The 14,107-nt window shown below is 40.4% G+C and overlaps 1 protein-coding gene across 1 annotated transcript; it reads left to right on the top strand.

Moving 5' to 3' along the window:
- Positions 1-1,820: 1,820 nt before the first annotated feature.
- On the top strand, positions 1,821-14,094 carry LOC118658093 (bromodomain-containing protein 8-like). The gene is given in 8 exon segments (XM_036313059.1): positions 1,821-1,883; positions 1,886-2,236; positions 3,481-3,744; positions 5,400-5,557; positions 8,603-8,692; positions 8,791-8,859; positions 13,021-13,198; positions 13,703-14,094. Coding segments are annotated over 8 exon segments (1,209 nt in total). The 5' UTR covers positions 1,821-1,835; the 3' UTR covers positions 13,754-14,094.
- Positions 14,095-14,107: the final 13 nt, after the last annotated feature.

Consider the following 14,107-nt stretch of genomic DNA (forward strand, 5'->3'; position numbering starts at 1 on the left):
CCCTGACTGGGAATCAAACCATGATCTTCTGGTTCATAGGTTGCCGCTCAACCACTGAGGCATGCTGGCCAGGCAAGATCTTTTTGGTTTAAATACTTTTTAAAGTTTGTTAGGATGCTAACAAGCTAAAACAATACAGTCTTTTTGAAGTGATGGAAAGGAGTTTAATGAGCCCAGGAAAATAACTGCAGTATACCCCCAAAGCAGTGCACAAATAGGCATGTAAATAAGTAGTGAAGCCTTAAAAGTTGGAAAAGTATGGACAAGGAGAACCATTAAAGGGACAAAGATTTTGGGTTGGTAGAGAAAGTGATGAATGAGTTTAGCAATCCTGGTTAAAGGTGTAGTATCTATGGTGGGGGCAATAGGGAGACGTAATTAGAACAGGGATCACCTAAGGAATAACGAAGTATAAATACCAGACCAAGGAAGCAAAGTAGGGTTTGATTTACGGAGTACTTTGAGTGGCAGATTGATAAATTTATATTGAGGGAATGGCTGTTGTAAAGCCTTGCACAGGAAGAGTTGAGAGCAGATTGGATTAAAGAGAAATTGACACCCTAACCGGTTTGGCTAAGTGGATAGAGTGTTGGCTTGCGACTGAAAGGTCCCAGGTTCAGTTCCAGTCAAGGGCATGTACCTTGGTTGCGGGCACATCCCCAGTAGGAGGTGTGCAGGAAGCAGCTGTTCGATGTTTCTCATCGATGTTTCTAACTATATCTTCCTCTCTGTAAAAAACCAATAAATATTGTACATATTTTTAAAAAAAGAAATTGACCAGGGGGGAGGGGGGTTATAGCATTTATTGAGGAACAAAGAATGGGTATTGAGAAAAATGGTGGAAGAAAACTGGGAAGTGGACTTGCTTACCAAATGCAGGAGATGAGTTAAAACAGGATCAAGAAATAGTGTTGATGGGGATAAGGAAATTGGAGAGAGCAAATGATTTTGGAGATAATCAGGAAGAGAAGTGATCTTAGTTTTTGAAATGTTGAGTTGAAGCAGATGGTAGAGCACCAAAAGGGAATTGACCTTTGGGTACAGGGAGAAATGAGACCAGAATGCATATCCGTTAAAGACAGATTTTGGGAGCCACCTGAAAAGATATCAAAATTGAAACCTCAAAGTATATACATTTTTAAAAGTATGTATCAATGAGGAAGTAAAAGGACTAAGCAAGAACATAGACAAGGATTTATTGAAAGTTTTAAAGGGAGAGAACAAAGGGGTAAGAAAATCAGGATAGAGTAATGAAAGGAAAGGAAGATATTTTTAAAACTTGATGTTGCGCTTTTCATTCTGAGAAGTGAGAATTGGATATAACGGGTAATCTTAAAGTGTGTTTTGAGGATTTAATAGTTCATAGGTTCATACCTATACACTGAGGAAAATATCACTTATCCCTCAAATTTATTGCCTTGCAGTTGATTTTAAGAATGATTTGGGATAGAGGAATTTTTTTCAGCTAACTATGGTCCAGTTCTTTATTTTTTATATATTTTTCAATTACAATTAACAATATTATTTTGTATTAGTTTCAGGTGTACACTACACCATAGTGGTTAGATAATCATATACTTGGCAAAGTGTTCCCCCTGATATTTCTAGTACCCACCTGGCACCATTCATATTTATTGCAATATTGTTGACTATATTTCCTATGCTGTACTTATGCTCTATTTCTTTCTCTTTTGGAGTATAAGGAAGTCCAAGAAAAAAATACTTATGGGGTAATATCTTTATTATACTGTTTGACATGGGACTTTTTCTTTATTCCCAATGACAGATCATTTTGTCTCCTGGTATCTCATTTCAGCTATTTTTTGTTGTTACTAATGAGTAGAAATACATTTCTGTCCCCTTATCTTTCTAATGAACTTGGGAGATGAGATGCAAATGCCTTAGGAATATTGAGTTGAGTGAATTTAATGCAATTTTTTTTTCTATGTATTTACAGATGGGGCGTGAGTGGGTTTGGTTGGATTCTGAACAAGACTATCCCAATGACTCTGAGTTGAGCAACAACTGCAGGTCCCTCTTCAGCTCGTGGGACTCCAGTCTGGATCTTGATGTGGGCAGCTGGAGGGAAACTGAGGAGCCAGGGACTGAGGAATTAGTGGAAAGCAGCCCAGGGACAGAATCTAGTGAGCTGCTTATGGGGGACGGAGGCAGTGAGGAATCTCAGGAAGAGACACAGCAAATCAGCCACCAGAACCTCCTCCACTTTCTCTCTGAGGTAATGGGGAGTCATTATTTCCAAAGTTGGAAGAGTCTTAACGCTAAGAGAATGCTTACTCATATATATTTTTACCATTCTTAATATTATTTACTGAAATATGTGCTCCACAGTGGCAGGGACTAAGTTCATTGCTGTGTCTTCAGCACTTGGTACTAACACAAAATATGCTTCAAATGTGTACTTTTGGGCTGAATATTATAAAATCCAGTTATTGGGACCCTGACAGGAAATGAAATTTCTGTATGCAGGTCTACCCTAGAAGAGTATCCTTGCAATTCATTCTTTCAGTCATGAGATGATTCTTGCCCAAACTCACCTTAAAGCTTATAACGTATGACACTAAGGCAGTAATTTATAGTGTTTTTATTACCCTAGTTAAGGTCCGAGGATCAGAAATAGAATTTGACAGTTTATATTTATGCAGCAACTACACACACATTCAGCAGAATATAGGTCAAGATCAGCAAGAATCCAGTTCAAATGTTGCCATTTCTGTTTTGGCAGACAAAATTTTCAGCAGTTCGGTAGCCAGTCCCAATTGATCAGAGTTGACACTTGAGGTGAAAATGTAGAACATAAGCTCCTTGAGGCAAGAACAGTATCTTGTTTACTGTTAGGTCCTTACCAACTAGTAATAGTGCCTGTGTATCCTTCCTATATAACAAAAGCCTAATATGCTAAGTGTCTGGTTGACTGGTCGGCCGTTCAACGAATCAAAGCATAATATGCTAGTGATATGCTAAGGCCGCTCAACCACTCACTATGACGTGCACTGACCACCAGTGGGCAGACGCTTCAACCAGTAGGTTAGCTTGCTGCTGGGGTCCAGCCAATAGGGACTGAGCAAGATGGGCCGGACACGCCCTGGAGCCCTCCCGCGGTCCCTTCCTGGCTGGCCAACCTCCCATGTCCCTCCCTGGCCCTGATCGTGCACTGGTGGAGGTCCCTTGGCCTGGCCTGCACCCTCTCACAATCTGGGACCCCTCAAGGGATCCCAGAGGTTGTCAGAGAGCCGGTTTTGGCCCGATCCCACAGGCCAGGCTTAGGGACCCCACTGGTGCACAAATTCGTGCACCAGGCGTCCAGTATAAGATATTTAATGAATTTTAAATGATTGGAAAAGTTAATCTATTTGCCATCTCAGGCTTAGACACAGTGGCAGTGTAATCATGTGGCATTATTGATATATAGATTATGATTTCTATTGATGTTTCTAATCTAACGATAGACTATGATTGCAGGTAGCTTATTTAATGGAGCCATTGTGCATTAGCAGCAAAGAATCAAGTGAAGGTTGCTGCCCTTCACCTGATACCAGACAAGAGGAAAGGGAAATTGAAGCTACTGAAGGAGATCAGGAACCCTGCAGAGAGCCTGAAGAGCTTTCAGCTAAGGTAGAACCATTGGTAGCTGAGGAGTCACTGGGAGAAAATGGAAGGCCAGAGATGGCTCCAGCTCCCTCAGATATTTGTGCAGTTTGGGGACTACCAACAGAGAATGAAGAGGTAAGTGAATAACTTAAATCAGCTGTCTAGCTCTCTGCACAGGGAGGCAGAGCAGAGTGGTAGAGCACATAGGTAACTCCAGAGTTCAACTACCTGGGTCCAAATCTTGGTTTTAGCATCAATTAGCTGTGGGACCTTAAGCATGTTAGTGAACATTTAGAACCTCAGTTTTCTCTGCTGTAACTGGAATTACTTATTTCTCTACCTTATATTTTTGCTGTGAGGTTAAATGATAATTCATGGGAAAAACTTCGCATAGGGCCTAGTTCATAGTAAGCAATCAGTAAAATTCACAATTTATAATATCATTAATATTATCTGACCAGTTAGACTAGTTAGCTCCAGGACCACAAAAATAATGAAAATTTTAAAAGGATACAGCATCCGCCCTAGCCAGTTTTCTCAGTGGTTAGAGCATCACCCTGGTGACTGAGCAGTCGCGGGCTTGATTCTGGTCAAGGGCATGTACCTTGGTTGCAGGTTCGATCCCTGGCCCTGATTGGGGCAAATGCAGGAGGCAACCAATCAGTGTCCCTCACATCGATGTTTCCCTCTGTACCTCTCCCTTCCACTCTCTCTAAAAATCAATGGAAAAAATATCCTCAGGTGAGGATTAACTAAATAAATAAATCTATATAAAAGCCTAAGCAACCTTTTGACCGTTCGCTATGATGCACACTGACCACCAGGGGGCAGACGCTCAATGCAGGAGCTGCCCCCTGGTGGTCAGTGCGCTCCCACAGTGGGAGTATCGCTCAGCTGACTGATGGGCGCCAGATGCCAGGCTCACAGCTGGTGAGCGCCTCTGTGGTGCGAGCCTCTCCTGCGGACATTCCCCCTGTGCACCCCTACCCCATCTGGACTAGGACCGTGACCAGGATCAGGACCAACATCAGGACTTATTGGGCGTGAGCCTGCTGCTGCTTCTCGGTCATGGGTGCGCTGGTATTACCCTATGACGGGTGTGCAGAGACCGCAGTGGAAGGGCAGTGAGCCTACTGAGCTGCGAGCGGCGGTGGCAGCCGGGCTCAGGCTCCTCCCCAACCATCTGCTGCTTCTCACACTACTACATCCCTCGGGGAATGTTGGATTGCTGGTTTTGGCCCCATCCCCACAGGCCACGCCAAGGGACCCCACCTGTGCACAAATCCGTGCCCCGGGCCTCTAGTAAATAAATAAAAGGATACAGCATCCATCTAGAATTGAATATATTGCTTTTTTATTTTTTTCTTGGAGTACAGAGTCAAAGTTCTCCAGCAAGATTGTTAACAAGAATTGACTTAGGTCTAGTTAAGTCATATTTCTCTAATTTCTTTTATAGCTTTATATATTTGGCCTCTTCTCACCTTAAGGTCAGCTGTCATTTATTTCATACATGTAAAATTACCTTGCAGAGGCCCTGAACGTGTAGTTCAGTTGATTAGAGCACTAACCCAGTACTCCAAGGTAGTGGGTTCAATCCCTGGTCATGGTACATACAAGAAACAACCAATGAGAAAATAATTAATTTTTAAAAAAAGAAAGAAAGAAACAACAAATGAATGCATAAATAAGTGGAATAATAAATCTCTCAGTAATAAAAATAAATAAATTAAAATGACCTTGCAGATAGTAAATCTTTTTCTAAAGTTTCCATTGTTTCCTGGCACTCCTAGGGAGAGGTTCAGCAAGAATCCAAAGAAGAGGACCAGGGCGAAGGGTATGTGTCAGAGATGGAAGACCGGCCCTCCTCAGGTGAGTGTGATGATGGCTCTAGCATTCAGGAGGCTCCTCTGGTGGATGTCCTTTTCAGCCATTCTACTTCCTCAAATCTGTAAGTATGGATACTTATCCAAGCTTGTTAGGATTTATGCTTTTACTTCTGTTTATGCCTGTTTGAATTGTTAGCATGAATATAGATTACTTTTGCAAAGTAAAAAAAGGAAATTAGAGTTGGAAAACACTAGAAATAGAATTAAATATAATTTTACTGTATAAATATAAGTCTATATGCTTTCCTCTTACAAAACAAGTCTGTTTTGTCAACATTAAGAATCTCTTTCATAAATAACTCTTCTTTCTAATCTTTATTCAGACAATATTGCTAATTCAGATTGCCCCTCATGTCTATTATACAAACTATACTTCTTTTAAAAATACTAAGGCAGGCTCTAACCAGTTAGCTCAGTTCGTTAGAGCATTTCCTGATACACCAGGTTATAGGTTCAATCCTTGGTCAGGGCACATATAAGAATTAACCAATGAATCCATAAATATGTGAAACAACAAATCGATGTCTTTCTTGCTCTCGCTCCCTCTCTCCCTCTCTCCCCCCTTCCTCTCTCTCTAAAATCAATCAACAAATTAATTAATTAAAAAAATACTAAGACAGCTCCTATTAACTTGAAATGAAAAATTATTTTGAAGTTATGATCTCTCTGTTCCTTTTTCACAAATCTTAGGAAATTGTTTATATGCTTGTCTCATCTTTTTATAAGTAATTATGGGGTCAAAGGTTACATTTTAGAATTTTTTTCTTTTTAGTAAACTGAAGTTTTTTCTAAATCAGAAAACAAAGTTATTTTTGTTATGACAATAAATAATTCCTTTTCTGGGCCTGATCTTTTGTCCATTGAGAGAAGATAGCATGAACAGTTTTGTTTTCACTATATTCCTGATCCACCCACATATCTGTGGAAAGGCAAACCAATAATTATTTTAGCCTTTTTAAATTTAAGGCATACAACTGAACCATGTATATATATTTTTTAAATAGCAGATTTCAAATTTTTGTTACACAAATAGAATACAGCTTAAAAACTAGATTATTGAAGAATTGCTTCTTTTGCTTTTCTCTAACTGTGTATGAGAAGATGGCATGTGATAACTATCTAAAAAACAGGAAATCTCTAATCTGGGATGAATTATTTCAAGATATTTCAGTGTCTTGAATGGCAATAGATATTAGTAATTGAGTTTGCTTGGTCAGATAGTTTAAGGAGAACTAGAAAGCTGAGTTCTTGTGCTGTCATTGGGAAGGTTAAAACTACTTGGAGGGATAGACATTCTCCAGGCCCCTCTTTTCTGTCTTTACCCTTAGTCTGTACTGACTCTCGAGAGTAGAGAGAAGTAGAGCCTTTGGAGCATCACTCCCAGTCTGCAGCTCCTTTCCACTCCCACACTTTTTATTATTATTAAAGTAATTAATTAATTAATTTTAATTTCTCTAGATTCCTTATTTTTTATTCTTATTGATTTCAGAGAGGAAAGTAGAGGGGGATAGAGATAGAAACATCAGTGATGAGAGAGAATCATCGACTGGCTGCCTCCTGCAGGCCCCATACTGGGGATCGAGCCCGCAACCCAAGCATGTGCCTTTGACAGGAATCGAACCCAGGACTCTTCAGTCCCCAGGCCGATGCTCTGAGCCAAACCAGCTAGGGCTCCACTCCCACACTTTTACTTGTAGTTGCTTGCCATGCATTTCTAAATAGGTGGAAATAAAGATAAGCAACAGGTTGTTTCTTAAAATATTGCAAAGGCGATTGATTATGAGGTTACATAACCTAGTGCAGTACCTTTCATATAATGGAAACGTATTAAATACCTGTTGCATAGATGTGTGAATAAATTGCACCAGCACCAAATTGGAGAAAGATAAAATGAGATGTGAGTTGTTCTCAAATGGATGCACACTATAAGATACATAAAGCAAAATGAGGGTATGAAGACTTAGCTGTGAAGAGAACTCATTTATAGAAAATAATAGGGTGGATAATGTTTAACTTTCGGAGTAAATAGAAAACTTGCCAACTTGGAAAATTATAAAAATAAATAGACCTGACTGGGTAGTTCAATTGGTTAGAGCGTTGTCCTCCCTATATGCCAAGGTTGTGGCTTTAATCCCTGGTGAGGGCACATGCAAGAGGCAACCAATAATGCATGAAGAAGTGGAAAAACGGATAAATGTTTCTCTCTCCCTCTCTTAAAAAAGAAAAAGAAAGCATTGAACAGTTTCATCTCTGAAGAAAAACTAAATAGATAGTTTAACTCAGAGAAGGAATGGCCATGAGAATAAATGAAATTTTCTTAGGTATTTTAAGAGTTACTATATAGAGGAGAGCGAAAAGGAAAAATACTTAAATTGTGTAGCAATCAGACAAAATGTGAGAATTCTTTGGGATGTGAAACCAAGTATTTATTTCTGTGGAGACATAGTTATCAATGTGTCATATTTTTACATAAAAACAGGACTAGATTCATTTATCAGATACTTAATTGAGCACCTACTATGTGCCAGGCACTTGGGAAATATCAGTGAAAAAAGACTACTTTCATAGACCAGTATTTTAGAGTCACAGGTGTTAATGAGCAAATCAGCAAAGAGACCTGCTGGAGGCAATTATAGATTTGTAATATACTTTATAAAATGATAACTACTTCATTGAGTAATAGTGATTAGTAAGAGAATATTTATAGCCGAAACCGGTTTGGCTCCGTGGTTAGAGCGTCGGCCTGCGGACTGAAAGGTCCCAGGTTCGATTCCGGTCAAGGGCATGTACCTGGGTTGCGGGCACATCCCCAGTGGGGAGTGTGCAGGAGGCAGCTGGTCGATGTTTCTCTCTCATCGATGTTTCTAACTCTCTATTTCTCTCCTTTCCTCTCTGTAAAAACTCAATAAAATACATTTAAAAAAAAAAAAAAAAAAAAAAAGAGAATATTTATAGAATTTGGGGTCCCTTATGGAAGCATTATTTTTTTATTCTTATAGTGTTATTAAGTAGGAACACTGTCTTGAGAAAACCTCATTACTCCCTAGGAGAGACAGAATGCCATTTTTAAAGTTATTGTTTCTTTTCTGTCATTTTTTATCCCATAGGTCTGATCTAAGCCAGAGTGATCCTGTTCAGGATCACTTACTATTTAAGAAGACTCTCCTGCCAGTATGGAAGATGATTGCCAGTCACAGGTAGGTCTCCAAACCACTGTTGGTGTTCATAGCGATTTTTCTCATTTAGAGTGACTTTCCACAGTTTCTTCATCCTTTCTGGATTTGTCCCCTAACAGGTTCAGCAGTCCATTTCTGAAGCCAGTGTCAGAAAGGCAGGCCCCAGGATACAAGGATGTGGTGAAAAGGTCAGTGGAAAAGGGGGCAAGAAAGGTTGGTTGCTTTTATGTCTGTCTTTTCTTACATTATTTTCCATCTATTAGATTATTTATTTCATTTATATTACTTACAAACTTAAGATAAACTTTATAACTGAACAAGTTTGTAAAGTTATGGTGAGCTCAGTCTTTTTTTTTTTTTTAATATATTTTATTGATATTTTACAGAGAAGAAGGGAGAGGGATAGAGAGTTAGAAACATTGATGAGAGAGATCAATTAGCTGCCTCCTGCACGCCCCCCACTGGGGATGTGCTCGCAACCAAGGTACATGCCCTTGACCCTTCAGTCCGCAGGCCGACGCTCTATCCACTGAGCCAAACCAGTTCGGCAGTGAGCTCAGTCTTTATTTGAGAAGGAATGAAGGGGAACAAAAAGATAAAATAGGCTTATTTTAATTGTTAAATTTTAGGTAATATGATTCATTTATTATGATCTTACATTTGCCTTCAGTAGTTTTGTTTGTTGTTTTAAATATATTTTTTTATTGATTTCAGAGAGGGAAGGAGAGGGAAAGAGATAGAAACATCAATGATGACAGAGAATCATTGACTGGCTGCCTCCTGCATGCTCCTTACTTGGAATCGAGCCTGCAACCCGAGCATGTGCTCTTGACCAAAATGGAACCCAGGACCCTTCAGTCCGAAGTCTGATGCTCTATCCACTGAGCCAAACCAGCTAGGGCACCTTCAGTAGTTTTTGACATTGTTCTTTTGGTGCAAAATTTTAAAAGGAACACTGTATTCATTCTGACAGTTATAGGTATGGCTAAGGCAAAGGTGATAATCCAAATGATGTTAAAAACATTGGCTGGTTGCAGTATTTTGGATTTTTATAGCATGTTTCATTTAAACTGTCATAAATAAAGTGATGAACAAAATAGATCCAGAGACATAGAAATATGGAACAGACTGTCAAACATCAGAGAGAAGGTGGGGGTGTGTGTGGGGGAGAGATCAAAGAACTTGTATAGATATATGCATAACCCATGGATTCAGACAGTAGGGTGGTAAAGGTCTTGGGGGCCTGGGGGTGGGCTAGAAGGGATCAATGAGGGGAAAAGAGGGACATATGTTATACTTTCAACAATAAGGATTTAAAAAATAGAAATAAGTAAATGAAAAATGCTGTCATAAACCAGAATGTTAATCCTATCTAATAATAGACAAACATGGTAATTGACCATACCTTTGCAACGCCTCCTGTAGGCTAATCAGCGAGATATGCAAATTAACCGCCAACAAAGATGGCGGCTAATTTGCATACGTAGGTGCCAAGTGGTGGAGCGAAGGCTTGAAGGCGGCTCCAGCTGGAGCGAAGGCCTGGGTCCCGGGTGCCGGAGGAAAACCGGTGCCGGCAGCCATGGGAAGAGAAGGCCTATTCACGAATCTTTTCGTGCAACAGGCCTCTAATAGAGTATAAAAGATCAGGAAAGGACCATTGGAAACAGATTCCTTCATTCTATAGATAAGGAAACTAAGTCTCAGAGGTGGTCTTCACTTGCCTGTGATCAGTGAATAGCAGAGCTGGAACTAAATCCAGATTCTTTTTTTTTTTTTAATATATTATTTTATTTCAAAGAGGAAGTGTTGGGGTCCCGCCCCAACAGGTCCAGGGGTTCCCCAAGGTGTGGACGGAGTCGGCGAGGAAAGAAGGACACAGAGGCAGTGTTCAGGTGATCATCATAGCCAGGTTCCTCCTAGCCAGGTTCCTCCCTTTATTGTCATCTAACATCTGTATTTATACTATTTGGTCTTAATCCTTTCCATTCTATTCAAAAGGTTAGGGGTTTCTTATCTCCATTCAAGGTCACTCTATTGTTCTACTATGCTACAAGGAAGTAACTGAAGGAGGTTATTCTAAGTAAAGATTATGTAGTTTAAGCGTGATTGTTCGTAGTTAAAGTGATTACCCCTCTGGCACTTAGTTAAGGGGTTTACTGATAAAAAGCCTCACCTGGGGAAACAACCTTTCTTGGAGAGGTGACCTTGGTTAAAGCACATAGCGCTTAAGAAGGGGAGCAAACATATTAAGAACAGTATGCCATATACGCCAGGTCCCTTGAAACATCCCTACAGCAACTGTGTCAAGCAGCCAGGGTGGATCGGCTTCCAGCAAGGAAGGAAGAGGGAGAGAGAGATAGAAACATCAATGATGAGAGAGAATCATTAATTGGCTGCTTCCTGCATGCCCCTCACTGGGGATTGAGCCTGTACCCAGGTATGTGCGCTGACAGGGAATTGAACCATGACCTCCTGGTTCATAGGTGGATGCTCAACCATTGAGACATGCTGGTCGGGCTAAATCCCAGATTCTTACCTCTCACTTCAGTCCTCTTTCTACACTACTGTTCCTTCACTTATATACCCACTCTCTGTGTTTCATTAATAATTTGTCTTAAGCCCTAGCTGGTTTGGCTCAGTGGATAGAGTGTTGGCCTATGGACTGAAGGGTCCTGGGGTCGATTCCAGTCAAGGGCACAAGGGTTGTGATTCCCAATAGAGGGCATGCAGAAGGCAGCCGATGAATGATTCTCTCTCATCATTGATGTTTCTATCTCTATCCCCCTCTCCCTTCCTCTCTAAAATCAATAAAAATATTTATATATATATATATAAAAATAATAATTTATCTTAATATTCACTTCTCACTCTTTTCTTCTCCATGAAAGGAGAAAAACAGCCCTGACCCGTTTGGCTCAGTGGATAGAGCGTCGGCCTGCGGACTGAAGGGTCCCAGGTTCGATTCCAGTCAGGGGCATCTACCTTGGTTGCGGGCACATCCCCAGTGGGAGGTGTGCAGGAGGCGGCTGATCGATGTTGCTCTCTCATCGATGTTTCTAACTCTCTATCCCTCTCCCTTTCTCTCTGTAAAAAGTCAATAAAACATATTTTTAAAAAAAAAGAAAGGAGAAAAACATTCTCAGCTTTTGATTATGCAATAATAAAAGTAGATTTAATATCTAATATATGACTCCACATTGTAAATAATCAGTCAATAACTACCATATGACAAACTGATCATTGGAGTTATTTACAGCTTTGGTACCTGAGGCCAACCCTCCTCCTACAATAGTGACCATAGTGGTTGGGCCTATAGGTTCTGAAGTCAGACTGCCTCCCAATTAGATTCCAGGTTGTGTGACTAGGAGCTAGTACTTAACCTCTTCAGATCTCAGTTTGCTCATTGCCAGTTGGTTGTAATAATGGTACCTACCTTATAGGTTTATTGGGAGGTTTAACTGAGTTAATATGGAAAGTACCTAACTTAGTACTTGGCCTATTTTAGGTAGTAGCAGTCAAATGGTAACTACTGTTGCTATTTTATTATATGATGAGGGTTGTTATCTTTACTACCATTTTCATTAAGAGCTAGTTACTGCCCTAGCTGGTTTGGCTCAATAGATAGAGCATCGGCCGAGGACTGAAACGTCCCAGGTTTAATTCCAGTCAAGGGCACGTACCTTAGTTGAAGGCTTGATTCCCAGGAACATGTGGGAGGCAACCAATCAATGTGTCTCTCTCACATTGATGTTTCTCTCTGTCTTTCCCCCTCCCTTTCACTCTGTCTAAAAATCACTGGAGCCCTAGCCAGTTTGGCTCAATGATTAGAGTGTCGGCCTGTGGACTGAAGGATCTTGGGTTCGGTTCCAGTCAAAGGCATGTACCTTGGTTGCAGGCTCCTCCCTGGCCCAGGCCCTGGTCAGGGCTCATGCACGAGGCAACCAATTGATACATCTCTCTCACATTGATATTTCTCTCTCTGTCTTTCTCTCTCTTCCACTCTCTCTAAACATCAATGGGAAAATATCCTCGGGTGAGGATTAACAAAAAATAAAAATAAAAGAAAGTGGGTTACTGCCCTGGCCTGTGTAGCTTAGTGGGTTGGTCATCGTCCTGTGCCCCTAATGGTTGCTGGTTCGATACCCAGTAGGAGGCAGGCGATCAATGTTTCATTCCTGCATAGATGTTTCTCTCTCTTCCTTTCCCTTTTTCTTACTCTAAAAATCAATTTTTTAAAATGCATTAAAAACCCCCAAACTGGTTAGTTCCTCAAGAGAGCATGTTATGTCATCACATGTTCCACATGAAGGTTAGATTTCCTCTGTGTTTTTTTTCTTGGCCACCTGTAGACCCATGGACTTAACTACCCTGAAAAGGAATCTGTCTAAGGGGCGGATTCGCACCATGGCACAATTCCAGCGAGACTTGATGCTGATGTTCCAAAATGCTGTGATGTACAATGACTCTGATCATCATGTGTATCATATGGCTGTGGAGATGCAGCGAGAAGTCCTGGAGCAGATTCAGGTACTGTATGTAGACAGCTGCAAGAAAAATAAGTGTAATCTCTGGAATCAGATTTTAGAAAGTCTGAGAATAAGGGTGGGTGATGTTGAAGTGTTTCCAGAGTTTATGTTTAGAGGTGATTCAAGGATTAACATTTTACCTGCTGGTTTGGGAAATCCTGAGCCTCAGTAGGACCAGTTTTAACAGTGAAGTACTGAAGGGTTCTCAAGAGAGCTGTAATGGTAGTGGGAGCTCCTGCTGCCAGAGTCTCAAACCAGAGGGCTAAACATGTAAACCAGAGGCTGGAGTCACTGTCCATTTTAAATATTAATATTAATGTATGTTCACACTATCTGTCCATAGGGGATAAGATATAGTAGCCAGAAGATGACATTTGAGGGTTTCTTTTCTGGGTAACATCATATTTTACAGAAAAAAAGACTAATCAAATTTCACTGTGGAAAAGAAATTCAAACCTCTGTGGCTTTTAAGATTCATAGCTTGCTATCTGCCTTGACCTTGTAGGTGCTGAGTATTTGGCTAGACAAAAGAAGAAACTTAAATAGTCTGGAATGAGAACCAGCCAACCCAATGCATGATGAAAAACCTGTGTTGTTAACCTGGAACTGCTACCCTGACCTTTTCTGGAATTTGGACCTCTCATTGAGACTGATCCAGAGAAGATCCCAGTACTTGTTTACGTTCTCTGTTGTCTTTCATAATAAGAATAATACCTTAACTCACAACCTAGGAGTCAAAGATGCCTGTGGACATAATTTTAAGAAAAGGGGGGAAACTTATTTGATGTAATAAATATCACCCATATCTTTGTTCTATATCTATAGGCTTAATTTAGAGGTAATTGGATTAGACCTCTTATGACTGCTCTATAAATAAATGTTACTTCACAAGTATAAGATTGCTTTTTAA

This window comes from Myotis myotis, unplaced genomic scaffold (genome assembly GCF_014108235.1).
Source record: "Myotis myotis isolate mMyoMyo1 unplaced genomic scaffold, mMyoMyo1.p scaffold_m19_p_6, whole genome shotgun sequence".
In the NCBI taxonomy this organism is placed as follows: domain Eukaryota; kingdom Metazoa; phylum Chordata; class Mammalia; order Chiroptera; family Vespertilionidae; genus Myotis; species Myotis myotis.